The 12,419-nt window shown below is 42.3% G+C and overlaps 1 protein-coding gene across 3 annotated transcripts in view; it reads left to right on the top strand.

Annotated features, from left to right (window-relative positions):
• EPSTI1 (epithelial stromal interaction 1) overlaps positions 1-8,962 on the top strand; it is a 106,715-nt gene extending 97,753 nt beyond the window's left edge. For all 3 annotated transcript variants that reach the window (XM_062195328.1, XM_062195327.1, XM_062195326.1), the window contains 2 exons: positions 5,284-5,383; positions 8,468-8,962. In XM_062195328.1, the coding sequence (XP_062051312.1) occupies positions 5,284-5,383; positions 8,468-8,476 (109 nt within the window). In that variant the 3' untranslated portion in view covers positions 8,477-8,962. The remainder of the gene's footprint in view (positions 1-5,283; positions 5,384-8,467) is intronic.
• The last annotated feature ends 3,457 nt before the right edge of the window (positions 8,963-12,419 follow it).

The following is a 12,419-nucleotide window of genomic DNA, read 5'->3' as shown; positions in this document are numbered from 1 at the left end:
TATGAGGTATATCAATTGCTACATATCTATGTGTATATATACACACATGTGCACATATATAGGTACATGCACACATAAATTCTGATTTTCCTGGTTAGTTCACGTGAGAAACACATTAGGAACCTAAATCATGCTCTCAAGCTATGTGTTTATTTAGGTTATATTCAATTTGCCTTCCATGGGACAAAGCATCATAATTGAGATGATGCTTTGACGTTTGTAGATTTCTTTAGAAGAATTGATACCCATGTTTGAGAACCAAAGCTTACACAAAAACTTACTAAATTATTTTATAGCGACTAATACATTGGGGGAGAATTCTTAATATAGAACTATTAAGTAATTGTATAGTATCTCTTATCTCAGACCAGATAGTAGAGAGTACCCTTTATAACAGGTTGCTGCCCAGAGGATGCCACTCACCAGCATATTGTCTGCATTGTGATGCTAGGACCGTCCTTGGGGACACGTGGGTTATTTGAGTTCTTTGCGGGTACGCTTGAGTATCATAGAATTTACTGAAAGGGCTTTCATGATTACAGGAGCAAATTATTTTGAAAGTATCATCTCTTATCTCACTATCACTAAAATATATTTTTAAGCTTTGATGGTTTCATTTTGAAAATCAGACTTAAAAAAGATAAAGAAAATCAGAAACTTTAAAAAGTGTTCAATAGAAACTCCCAGTTCTGACTGGAGCCACTAAATTCTGGATAAACATTCGAATTCTTCTTACTAAACTATGCTGATTCCTAATCCAGTCAAAATAGTTTTTAAACGTGGTATGTGCATTTACATGTTAATCTTTGATTTAAGGAAGCATCAAAGCTCCAACCCATTGATTAGGCTATTTTGAGGAGTTGGTTTTGGGGAGCAGCAGGAGTGCTGCCTACTTATTATAAAGTAAACCATGAATTGGTTTATTCCATTTCTTAAATTAGCTTTTATTATTTTGTCTCTAAAAGGCTTTCTGGTTTTAAATAAACCCTGATATTGAATTTGTATAACATTGTTTGCTAGTAGTAGCCAATTATTTTTCTGGGTTTCTGAAGATTTAGTGGATTATAAGGCTTTAAATTTCTTAAAGATAGCAATGGGGCCTATTAATGGGACACATACTAATAAATTAATCTTTGGTGGGTACCCAATAAAAGCACAAGTAAATTGTTTTGATGAAAAAAGATTACTTTTTTTGGTTACAGGAATCATTTTTCTCCTTAAATTATTTAAGAGGCAGAGAGGTAGAGAGACACAGACACAGAGGTTTTCCATCTATTGGTTCATTCCCAAATGCCCAAGATGGCCGGGTCTGGACTGCAATGGAAGCTGGGAGCTGAGAATACAATCCACAGGGAAAGCAAGCACCCAGTTACTTGAACCTCTTACCTCCCAGGGCTCACATTAGCAGGACACTGGAGTCAGAAACCCAAACCAGAGTTGGGAATTGAACCCAGGCACTCCAGTGTGGTATGTGGCCGTCTTAACTGCTAGGCCAAACACCCTCCCCTGTTACAGGAATCTCAATTCTCATTCTGTAACTTTATTTTTATACCACTGAATACCTAAAACTAATGGAGCTGTTTATTTTATGTACCTGGTTTTTTCTTTTTATTGATTGTAGTTCAATGTAGATCCAGATTTAATTCGTGAGGGAATTTCTTTGGATAATAAACTTAGTAATCAATTTTGAAATAACTGATCAAGACTCTAAATGCATATTTTATGTTCTTAATAAATTTTGAAGAACTTGCATTTGTATCACCCTTCAAATTTACAGTGGGTATTCCCATGTTATATGAGAACAGTCATTCAATAAATTCTTTATGAATAAAACGGCCATGTGTATCGCTTCTTAGGGAAACATGCTATGCTATATGTGTGTGGAGAATATGTCAGGTTTTCTCCAGGTGCATAAATCTAGAGTCAAAATTGCAATGTGTTTTCTGTTGTTCAGAAGATTGTAGAGCAGAAAACTCAACTCTGAATTTTACATTAGAAAGCTTGTGGGATTCCTAACAAGTTTCTCAATATCTCCTTTAATGAGCTTGAGCCTGGCCCTGTTACACTTGAACCTGCCTAGGTATAGCTGTTTGAGTAAGAGAAGACAAATAGGAAGTCCAGAGAGGAAAGACAGAGCAAGAGGTTCAAGGACTTGAAGGAGTCTGGGCCATGAGGTAAACACTGGAATGATTGGGATTGCTCTATTAAGACCTGAGCCATCCATGAAAGGTCCTTCTTAAAATCTATGTAAACTCTTGTAGGGAAACTGAGAGCTGATGTTCGACGGTAATAAAATATACATACTATCCAAGACTAGTAAATGAAAATATTAATTGGAACTCCCTCCCACCCCCACTTTTACTTGGATTCTTGAAAGAACCTGAGAGAATCTCTCAACCTCCCATGGTCGCTGGTTGACTCATTGCAGTGCACGGCCCAGTTGAGGGCACTCCTAAAGTATCAAGGAGAACTCGACCTCAGGGACGTGTTGGTAGTGATTGATGGTCAGAAGTGAATCACAGTACCTTGTGTATTTATGACAAGCTGTCAGTCTTTACAGTGATTGAACTGAGAGCAGCAGCTGCAGCTGCTATCATAGCAGCAGGCGGAGGTGGGGACCACGTGTCTGGGAGATTCATTTGTTGAGTAATTACACCACTGGCGTCTACTCCATGAAGACTTTTCCCTAGGCACTGGGAATAAGTAAATGAGGTCTAAAAGTTCCCTAACCACGTGGAAATTACAATCTAGAAGAGAGAAACGGAAGTCAATAATGAAGCAGCAAGATTATCTTAGACCGTGGTATGTTCTGTGAGGAAGGTATCAGAGTGAGGTTAAGGGAGCAGTTAATTGGAGGTGATAGATGACCAAGGAAGGTCTCACTGAAGAGGTAGCATCAGAGGACAAGGAGAAATCAGCCACCCTGAGATTGGGGATAGAGATATGCTTGGATGCCCGCCTGCCCCCCATTATCAGGGGGAAGGAGCAAGAGAAGAGGTTCAAGTGATTGGAGTATGGAGGTAAGAAAGAGAAAAATATTCAATAAGGTAGGAAAAGTAGGCAGGACCAAGGCAATACAAGATCATATAAGCCAGTATTTTTATTCTAAGACCAATGGGTAAGTCATGAGAGGTTAGAGGGAAAGGCAGGCATGATCTCTTCTGGAACTGAGTAAGGTTCTTGTAGGGAGAGTAGGGGTCAGCTGAGTCAGCACATGGGTGGCATCTTAACACTGAGCAAGCACAAAGGGCTTTGCCACACAGCCATTATTCTCCTTAAAGTCCCCTCTGTTCTTAGCTTGTAGCCACCCACCATGACTATGTTCTGCCAGTCTTTATGACTGAAAAGGAGGCTAGTGTGATTGATTCCCACCTTCACTTCCTTCCATAAGCCTGCAGTGAATGTCTGCTGTGTACCAGGCATTGTGTCTCTGCCTCCAAGCAGCCACTAGTCTTATTTCCACAATTCCTTAGATACAGATATGAACGTCTGCATGTGTACAGATGTGATGTTTTGGTCAGTGAGGAACAGCTGGCCCATAAGATTATCATGGAGCTGAAAAGTTTCAATCACTTAGGGTTTTTACACTTTTGTGTGTAGCTAAGTTTAGATATACAAATGACATTGTGTTACACTGGCTGACAGTATCCAGTACAGTAACACGCTATTCAGGATTTGTAGTCTGGTGGCAATAAGCTATCCCATATAGCCCAGGGATGTAGCAGGCAACACCATCTCGATTTGTGTAAGGTCACTCCATGATATTTGCACAATGACAGGTTTGCCTGAGGACACATTTCTTAGAGCAAATTCTCATCACACTAAGCAATGCATGTCTATGCTCTGCTGGTAGCAGAGGGTGCCTGATGCAATGCTGTTTTTCTAGCTTCCAACTTCCTGACTACATCAGCCATAAGTGGGGAACAAAGAGCATGATGCTGACTTTAATTTTTTAAATTAAAAATTTTAATATAACAGAAAAATCCCTAAAATGAATATTTGGTTTAATTATGGATTGTAAAATGACCACTTAGGTAACAGCTCCAGCAATAGAATACAGTAGCTCTTGCCCTGGCCTTCATGATAATTTTCTTTTTTCTTTTTAAAGATTAATTCATTTATTTGAAAGGCAGAGTGACAGAGAGAGATCTTTCATCTGCTGGTTCACCTGCAAATGGCCACAATCTCAGGGTTGGTCCAGTCCAGAGCCAGGAACATGGCTCTCCTACGTGGGTAGCAGGAACTCAAGTCCTTGAGCCGTTATCCACTGCTTTCAGGGCACATGAGCAGTGAGCTGGGACTTACACTGGCATTTGATATGGGGATGCCGATGTCCCAAGTGGTGGCCTAACCCCAGCACCACATCACCCTCTCCCCTCTTGCCTTTCTTTATACCTGCTGTGTGTTGAACTTCATTTATGAAATCGGTTGCTTGCATGTATGACAGAACATCAGGAAAAGGTGCACCCATTCCTTCTTTTGCAAGCTTGAGTTTCTCTTCTGCTATTTCCTCCTCCCTCCACTCCCCTCCACTCTCCTCCACTTCCTAGAAGGGAAACTTTCAGAGTTTACCTTAACACCATGGACAGCAGAGTGCAGGGGTACAGGGAGAACATGTGTCTTGCATGGGTAGGGTCACAGAACCATGTTTGGTTCTCCATGTTTGAGTTCTTGCTGATACTTCCATCTTTCCTCAGCCTCTTGTGTTCAAGGGTGGCATGGCCCTGAGAGGTGCAGTTAATTGGGTGACCAAGGTTCTTGCTGGCCTGGCAGAAGATGGGTGATTGAAACTCTGAAGAACTAGTGCCCCTGGGGCAGGCGTTTAGCTCCTGGGTTTGAGTCCCAACTCTAGCTCCTGACTCCAGTTTTTTGTCAATGTAGACCTTGATAGGTGGGTGTGATGACTCAAGAAAGAGGCCCTGCCACCCACTGGACAGATCTGAATTGAGTTCCAGTCTCCTGGCTTCAGGACCAGAAATAGGCCATTGTAGACATCTGGGGAGGGAACCAGCAGGTGGGAGCTCACTCCTCTCCCTGTCTCCCGAACACATAAGTTAGAAAAAGAGAAAAAGCCCGTGTGTCCCCTTTGGCCTGTGTCAAGCCTGGCCCCAAACCAGTAAAGGTGTGTTGATAGTATGTCCTATGGTTAATATGAAAAGTCTTGTAGATTTCTTCTAAGCTGAAAGGGGAAGCAGTCCCCACAGTCAGAGCACATTAGATGCTCAGAAATCTCCTAGCCCTGAGAACAATTCTTACTTACACACATTTCTCATTGTTTTAAAGGGTAAATAATGCTTTTCTGGACCGACTCCAAGGCAAAAGTCAACCAGGTGGCCTCGGGCAGTCTGGAGGCTATTGGAATATGAATAGCAGTAACAGCTGGGTGAGTTTTTGCTTTTCTCTTTTAAAAAATCTTTCAAAGTCAAGGAATAAAAACAAGGAGAATTTAAAAAATATGTTGTGGCCTTCTCTCCAGATTTTTTTTTTTTGGTGTACTGTTCAGCTGTGTGATGGGCAGTAAGCCAGAGTGATTTCTGTAAATTCCACAATAGCTTCTGAGAGAGTGAGAGAGCGAGAAAGCCCAGGTTTCAGCTCTAGCCAATCACAATAAAAAATGACACCTGCCCTGTGTTCTCAGCATGATTGCCTTGGACTATACAGCTTTTATCACCCCTTGCCCAAACCTACGACAAAAACAAATGAATGTCTTTTTTTTCCAGGAAAATTTTAAGTGAATGTGGTTATAAAAATAGTAAGCATTCTCTAGTAATATATTCCTTCAGTGAAACTAGCACAAAGAAACCAGTATTTTTCATGACAGAATGAGTTTTTAAAAACCCTACAGCAAAAGGTACTCTTTGAAAATGAGATGTCCTTACATATTTCTGTGAAGAAAACCTTGCAACAGTGCTATGATATGTGTGGAATGTATTTTGTGTGCACAATCTATTACTGAACCAACACCAAAGCTTCAGGATGTATATGATTGTGAAGTTTGCAATGTGTGCAGAATCAAAACTGACTACCGTCAACTTTACAGTTTAATTGAAGCTCAGGTGCATGTGTACTTACATATGTGTGTGTGTGTGTGTATAGAAGGTTGAAAAGAGGAGTGGGGAGACAAAGAGAAGATAGAAGTCTTTGAACTGGCAAAATCCAACAAACCATTTGCTGACCTGGAAACTCTAGGCGAGGTTACATTTTAATAAATACTTGAGGGACAAAGATCACTTTTTGACTAGACTGTCTTCCATCTGTGAGAAATCTTACATGCATTTTCTTCAAAAGGAATCAAGGAATGAAAAATAATGGATAGATTTTCCAAAAGTATAGAAATTGAAGATAATTGAACATAAATGAATACATCCTGAATCTATCCATAACTTTCACTCATTTGTTTCACTATAGACAAGAAAGAGAGAGAAAGTAATGGAAGCATGGTATGTTTGCAGTGTATGATACAATAGACACGTTGATTGATTATGAGAACGTGAGTTAGGAGCTATGTAGAACACGAGACATAGTGAGTTGAAGACATTGTCCAAGTTCATACAACTCAGTTGTGAAATATGATTACAATTCAGATTTTGGTGAGTACTTGGTGGAAACTCACTATATAGTTGTCCATTCTTGTCTACTTAACAACCTCTGTAATTTAGAAAGTAGCTACGAAAGTGTCAGGGCACGTGGGAAGGTGACGTGAGAATGTGAATGAATATTGCCAGGGCTTCTGCTAAGGAAATATGAATTTGGCCATGTGGCTCACCATTGGTTTACTGGTAGGCTGTGGATGGTGAGCTACAGATCTCTACTTACACTCCTGGAGACTAAGGATTTTGTTTTCTCATGATGTGGTAGTGAGGATGATTGGGTGCTTTCCTTAGCAGCATGGGCACTTCTAAGCCCACATATTTGTTCATCAGAGAATACCATACAAAAGTTAGAAGAGAAACCATAAACCAACCTTTTATTCAGGTTATGTTTTGTAAATAGCAAATGGGCCAAAGTTGGTGTTTAGAATATTAAAAATGTGTCATTAATTTAGATGTTGGTAGTCGAGGTTGGAGCTTCCCTGAGGAATGAGAGAAGAGAGCTATTCCTCAAATTACATCTGAGGCTTGGAGGAAATATTGACCCAGTAAAAAGCCGAAGACAGAAAAGAGGAGGAAGGCAGAAAATATGCTATAATTAGGTTGAAAACCAAGGAAAGAATCAGTTACGTCTTGCAATGTCATATAGACACTTGCAGAATCAGTGTGTATGTTGAGTTAAAGAAAAAACAAAAATCAATCCAGTCTGTTAAGATTTATTTATTTATTTGAAAGACAGTTTTAGAGATAGAGACAGAGGCAGAGACAGAGAGAGAGAGATCTTCCATCTGCTGGTTCACCCCCCAATTGGCTACAACGGTTAGAGCTGGGCTGATCCAAAGCCAGGAACCAGGAGCTGGGCGCTTCCTCCAGATCTCCCATGCAGGTGCAGGGACCCAAGGACTTGGGCCATCTTCTGCTGCTATCCCAGGCCATAACAGAGAGCTGGATGGGAAATGAAGCAGCTGAGTCTTGAACCGGTGCCCATATGGAATGCTGGGACTGCAGGCAGCAGGTTTACCCACTATGCCATAGCACCGGCCCCTACTTTGTTTTTTGAAACATATGTATTTTATATCACAGTCTGACCATATTCAATCTAGCCACTTATTCTTTAATATGTTAAGATGCCTCTATACTTTGAAGATGTGTTTTGATTTTCTAAAGCCCCCTGATAGTTTTCCTGAGGCACCTAGGGCGAGATCACTTTCAGTGAAATGTTCTCCCATCTCAGTAGGTGAGAACTTTTGAGACATGTGAGAGTTCTCAATCCTCTATCTTCAAGGACAGGTAAGCACTGGCTGTGACCTAGGAGGCAACCTGGGATTTTAGTCGGAAGCAACAGCAGGGCTCTGTATCCCACACGTAGCTTGGCTGAGCCGTGCAGAAGGTCGGATGGGGATTTCATGACCCTGTGCGTCTGGTGGAGGTGGGGACTCATTAGCCTGTCTCCCTGCCTCAACGTCCTCTTGGAAGTCACCTTCCCTTTGCGTAATACAGTGCAACGCTACTCGACTCATTTCCATTTAAATTGCTCTGCTCCACGATGTGTTCACACTGTCCTTACTGTGAATGTGGAGTAGGCGACAACACGTGAGCGCCCCCTTCTTCCTGACCCCTGTGAACCTGTCTCCAACACAGCCAATGAGACATCACTTGACAAGCCATTACATTCTTCACACGCTGCTTTGTGATCCAAAGGCAATGTCACGAGAATGAGGTCATTTTGCTGGTCCTTTAAGACATTAAAAAGAAAACTCATTTTAACCTGATGCAGGAGGCGCATTCTGTAACGCGAAGGAACTTCGTTTTGAACTACAAAGATTTGGGATTCTGTGTCACTGTCGGTGGTAACTTTTGTTTTGTTTTCCTTCCAGGGTATGTGAGAAATATTCACACCCGTCTGGCCTTCCTCGACTTGACCTTGGCAAACCTCCTGAGGATGCCTCTCCGTAATGGGATTTCATTCAAGCTCACTGTTTTTAACCTTTTCACTGCCCATGCACTGACCTGGGCAATCTGTGGTGACCGACTTCTCCCTGGCATTACGGATGTGTGGTTTTAGGAACTGGTCACTGCATGTTATGTTAACTTCCTAATTGGTTTTGCCTCTGATTAGATGAGTAATTGGAGCAGTGTTAGTAAGACAGAAAATGAGGGAATTGCTTGATACTTTCTGGTTACTGAGAACTCTGGGTGCCACAGGCTTGTCTCTCTAAGCCATTAATTCTTAGAATAGGTTTGGGAAAACTCTAAGGTCTTTTTAGATTTTCATCTCTACTTTCTTAATTCAGGGTACAAATGTCACCAAAGGGAGAAAACGCTTATATTCTTTGAAATGAACTACAAATAAATCTTGAACTGCAGCTATATAGACGGGTTGTTTTTATTTTTGTTTTTAATAAACAGCTCTTGGGTTTTTGTTCTCTCATTGTAATATACTCCTTTATAGTCCGTACAGATCAAATACCACACTGTGGGGGTGGGCATTTAGCACAGCAGCGAAGCTGTCACTTGGGATGCCCACATCCCATAATAGTGCCATGTTTGACTCTTGGATCCTTTGCTTCTGATTCTAGCTTCCTGCTAATGAGCATCTGGGAGGCAGCAGATGATGGCTCAGATGCTTGGCTCCTTGTCCATGTGAGAGACCCAGATAGAGTCCCTGGCTCCTGGCTTTGGCCTGGGCCAGCCCTGGCTGATGGGGCATTTGGGGGGAGTGGATCAGCAAATGGAAGCTCTCTCTCTCTCTGCTTTTCAAATACAATGATGATAAACAACAGTTACAGAAAATATATAGTACTATGAACACGTTTGGATCTTGCTTTGATCTTGATTAATTTACCTATTAGTAGTATCCACCTGATTTTCAGAATGGGACAGTTTATTTCCTGAAAGGCTAATGTTTCTATAAAAGTCAACTAACACAAACGTAGACACCATATGTGGTTTATAGGTGTTTTGGAAACTTGTCCCTTCTTTTACTCAACCTGTTTTCTATTGCCAATTCAACAGACTTTCCTGTATCCTTCTATGACCTTGAACCAGTGCATAGATGCTAGATTATAAGAATACCGATTTTCTGTGCATCGTAATCTAGCCCCTCTGCTCTCATCCCCTCCTCATGTTACATAGGATAGTACTGGATTGAATCTGCAAATTAAGTTTGGAAAGAGCAAATGCTTTTTGCAGCTATACAACTAATACTTTGTAGCATTAAGAAATCTGTGATGCCAGTTGCTCTGTTGAAATTAACTTTTCAAATTTCTAGATTCAGGGAAGCATTGGGATTTAAAATTCATGCACCAACACACATGAGTGGGGCACACATGAGCTGGGCAAGAGGGCACTACAGAAAGGCCACAGTGGGTAGGGCAGGGGTGGCTGAGAACAGATGGTGCTCAAGCAGTTTCCCTGGGGTAAATAATGCAGATATTCTTGGTTTTCCTCTCCTCTGCCAGCTGAAGCTGTGAGTGCTGTTGTCACTAATATAAAATGTTTGGTCCGTTTGAAATCCTTGTCGTTGCCTTATAGGGGGAAAACAAAATCCCCGAGCCTGTGTAGGAAACCTGGCCAAACGGATTGTAAATGCGTGTCTGTAGCTGACGTTTTACTACTGTGGCACGCAGCCGTTTCAGCCCTACCCCTGCCAGCCTGGCTACCTGGCCGTCCTGGTCTGGTTTCTGTGTCTGGGCTTTGTATGGCTCACACGCTGCATTGTCCACTGTGGCACCGGGGTTGGGGAAAGCAATGCTTCCTTTGGGGATCCTCAGGGCAGTAGACATCATTTTCTTTTCTACTGCCTCCTGTATCCTGCTCTTCTTCGCAACAAAGGCTTTATTCAGCTGTCTGGTTTAAGAAAATTGTGCAGGTATGGAAAATTGTGACTTCATGGCTAAAATTAGCTAGAACAGGTATGGGATTGCAAACAACTTCCTTGAACATTGTTATGAATCAAACGGGAGTTGCTGCCTTTGAGAGCCTACCATTTTGCTTTCATATTTAATCTGCCCTGTCGAATCAACTGGAATAGAACTTGACTTGTAGGTGACTCTGGATAGGAAATTCCAAAATTTCAATCACAATTGCCATGTTCTTTTGGTGAAAAAAAAAAAAAAAACCCTGGAGAAATAAGCTACTACAGAAGTAGTTTATATAGTGTCAGAACTTTAGACAAAACAGATGAGCAAATAAAAAGAAAAAGAATACTGGTAATCTTCAGGTTTTATCCATAGATGATCACAGTTAATATTTAGATGTCCTTTTGGATTTTTTATTTTTTCAAATACCTGCGAGAAGCTCCTTACGAAGGGAGCAGTTTCATTCGGCTCATGGTTTGGAGGTCTACAGTCTAAGAACAGGGGCGCCATTAGCCCGGTGCTGGGCTGGCAGTGATGGGTTGTGTGTGGCACAACAATCATATGTCGAGCCAGGAAGCAGAGACCGAATAGCTGGGCTGAACTTGGCTCATGTAACCCTTCTTCTCCCGAGAAGTACCTGCAGAGACTAAACCCCAAAGACCTCGCATGAGACCCATCTCAAAGACACCGATCGTAACTGGATCCAGCCTCTACCCTGTCAGCCCCGAGACATTGGGGCTTAAACATCTGTGTGAGTTGGGGAGCCCAGTCCCGTGCAAGCCACGGCAGCACACTTCCAGATCTCCTATGTGTGTGTGTATCGAGACCCTTGCAGGAAAGATGCTGGTGGACACTCATCGAGTGAGTCAGTGAAGACCCCTACAATTAAACCTGCTGGTTCAAGGGAACGCGTGTTTCATAGGGCGCCTTCATCTGTTCAGGGTTCCGTAGCAAAGCAGACTGGCTGGCTTATAAAGAGCAAGTTTCCGTCTCAGTTCTGGAGGCTGCCCGTCCAGGATCAAGGGGGCAGCGTGTTTGGTTTCTGATGAAGGGCTGGCTGGCTTCTGGCTGCCAGCACCATTCTGTAGTGCCCTCAGCTGGTGGCAGAGGGAGGCTTCCCTCAGACCTCTCCATTCATGAGAGCTCCGCCCACTGAGCTAATCACCTCGCAGAGGGCCCACTTCCTTATACTGTCACTTTAGGGGTGAGGATTTCGTGTAGGAATTTGGGGAGAAAAGCAACCTTCAGACTATCCCATAAGGGTATTGATAAATGTAGTCAAATCACTCTCCCTAAAAGTAGCATCCGTGTGTGCCACCTCCTGAAGTATACACCGTTGTCTGTGTCCCTGTTCCCTCCCTAATACTGTTAGTGATTTTTGAATCTTTGTCTAGATACAGAGTTTCAAATGTCATTTAGAGAGGTCAGGTCCTCTTTTTCATAGGTTTACTGGTCATTTATCTCTTTATTGAGAAGCAGAGGGAGTGCAAATGTGTATTTATACAGTTATTTCTAAAAGATCTGTTATGGTTTTATACCATAAATATTCTTCTGCTTTTTACATATCTCTTAATTTTGGGTTATTTACTAAGGGGCTGGTGCTGTGGTGCAGCGGATTAACGCCTTGGCCTGAAGCCCTGCATCACGTATGGGCGCTGGTTCAAGATTCGGCTGCTCCACTTCTGATCCAGCTCTCTGCTATGGCCTGGGAGAGCATTGGAAGATGGCCCAAGTCCTTGGGCCACTGCACCTGCGTGGGAGACCTGGAGGAAGCTTCTGGCTCCTGGCTTTGGATTGGCACAGCTCCGGCCATTGCGGCCATCTGGAAAATAAACCAGCAGATGGAAGACCTCTCTTTCTCTCTCTGCCTCTCTGCCTGTCTGTTAACATTGCCTTTCCAATAAATAAGTCTTTTTTTTAAAAAAAAGTCTAGATATTAAGCAGATGGCCATGATTGGACGTATTCCTA

Source organism: Lepus europaeus, chromosome 6 (genome assembly GCF_033115175.1).
Source record: "Lepus europaeus isolate LE1 chromosome 6, mLepTim1.pri, whole genome shotgun sequence".
NCBI classification, from domain to species: Eukaryota; Metazoa; Chordata; class Mammalia; order Lagomorpha; family Leporidae; genus Lepus; species Lepus europaeus.
This window is presented reverse-complemented; position numbering and strand designations above follow the sequence as displayed.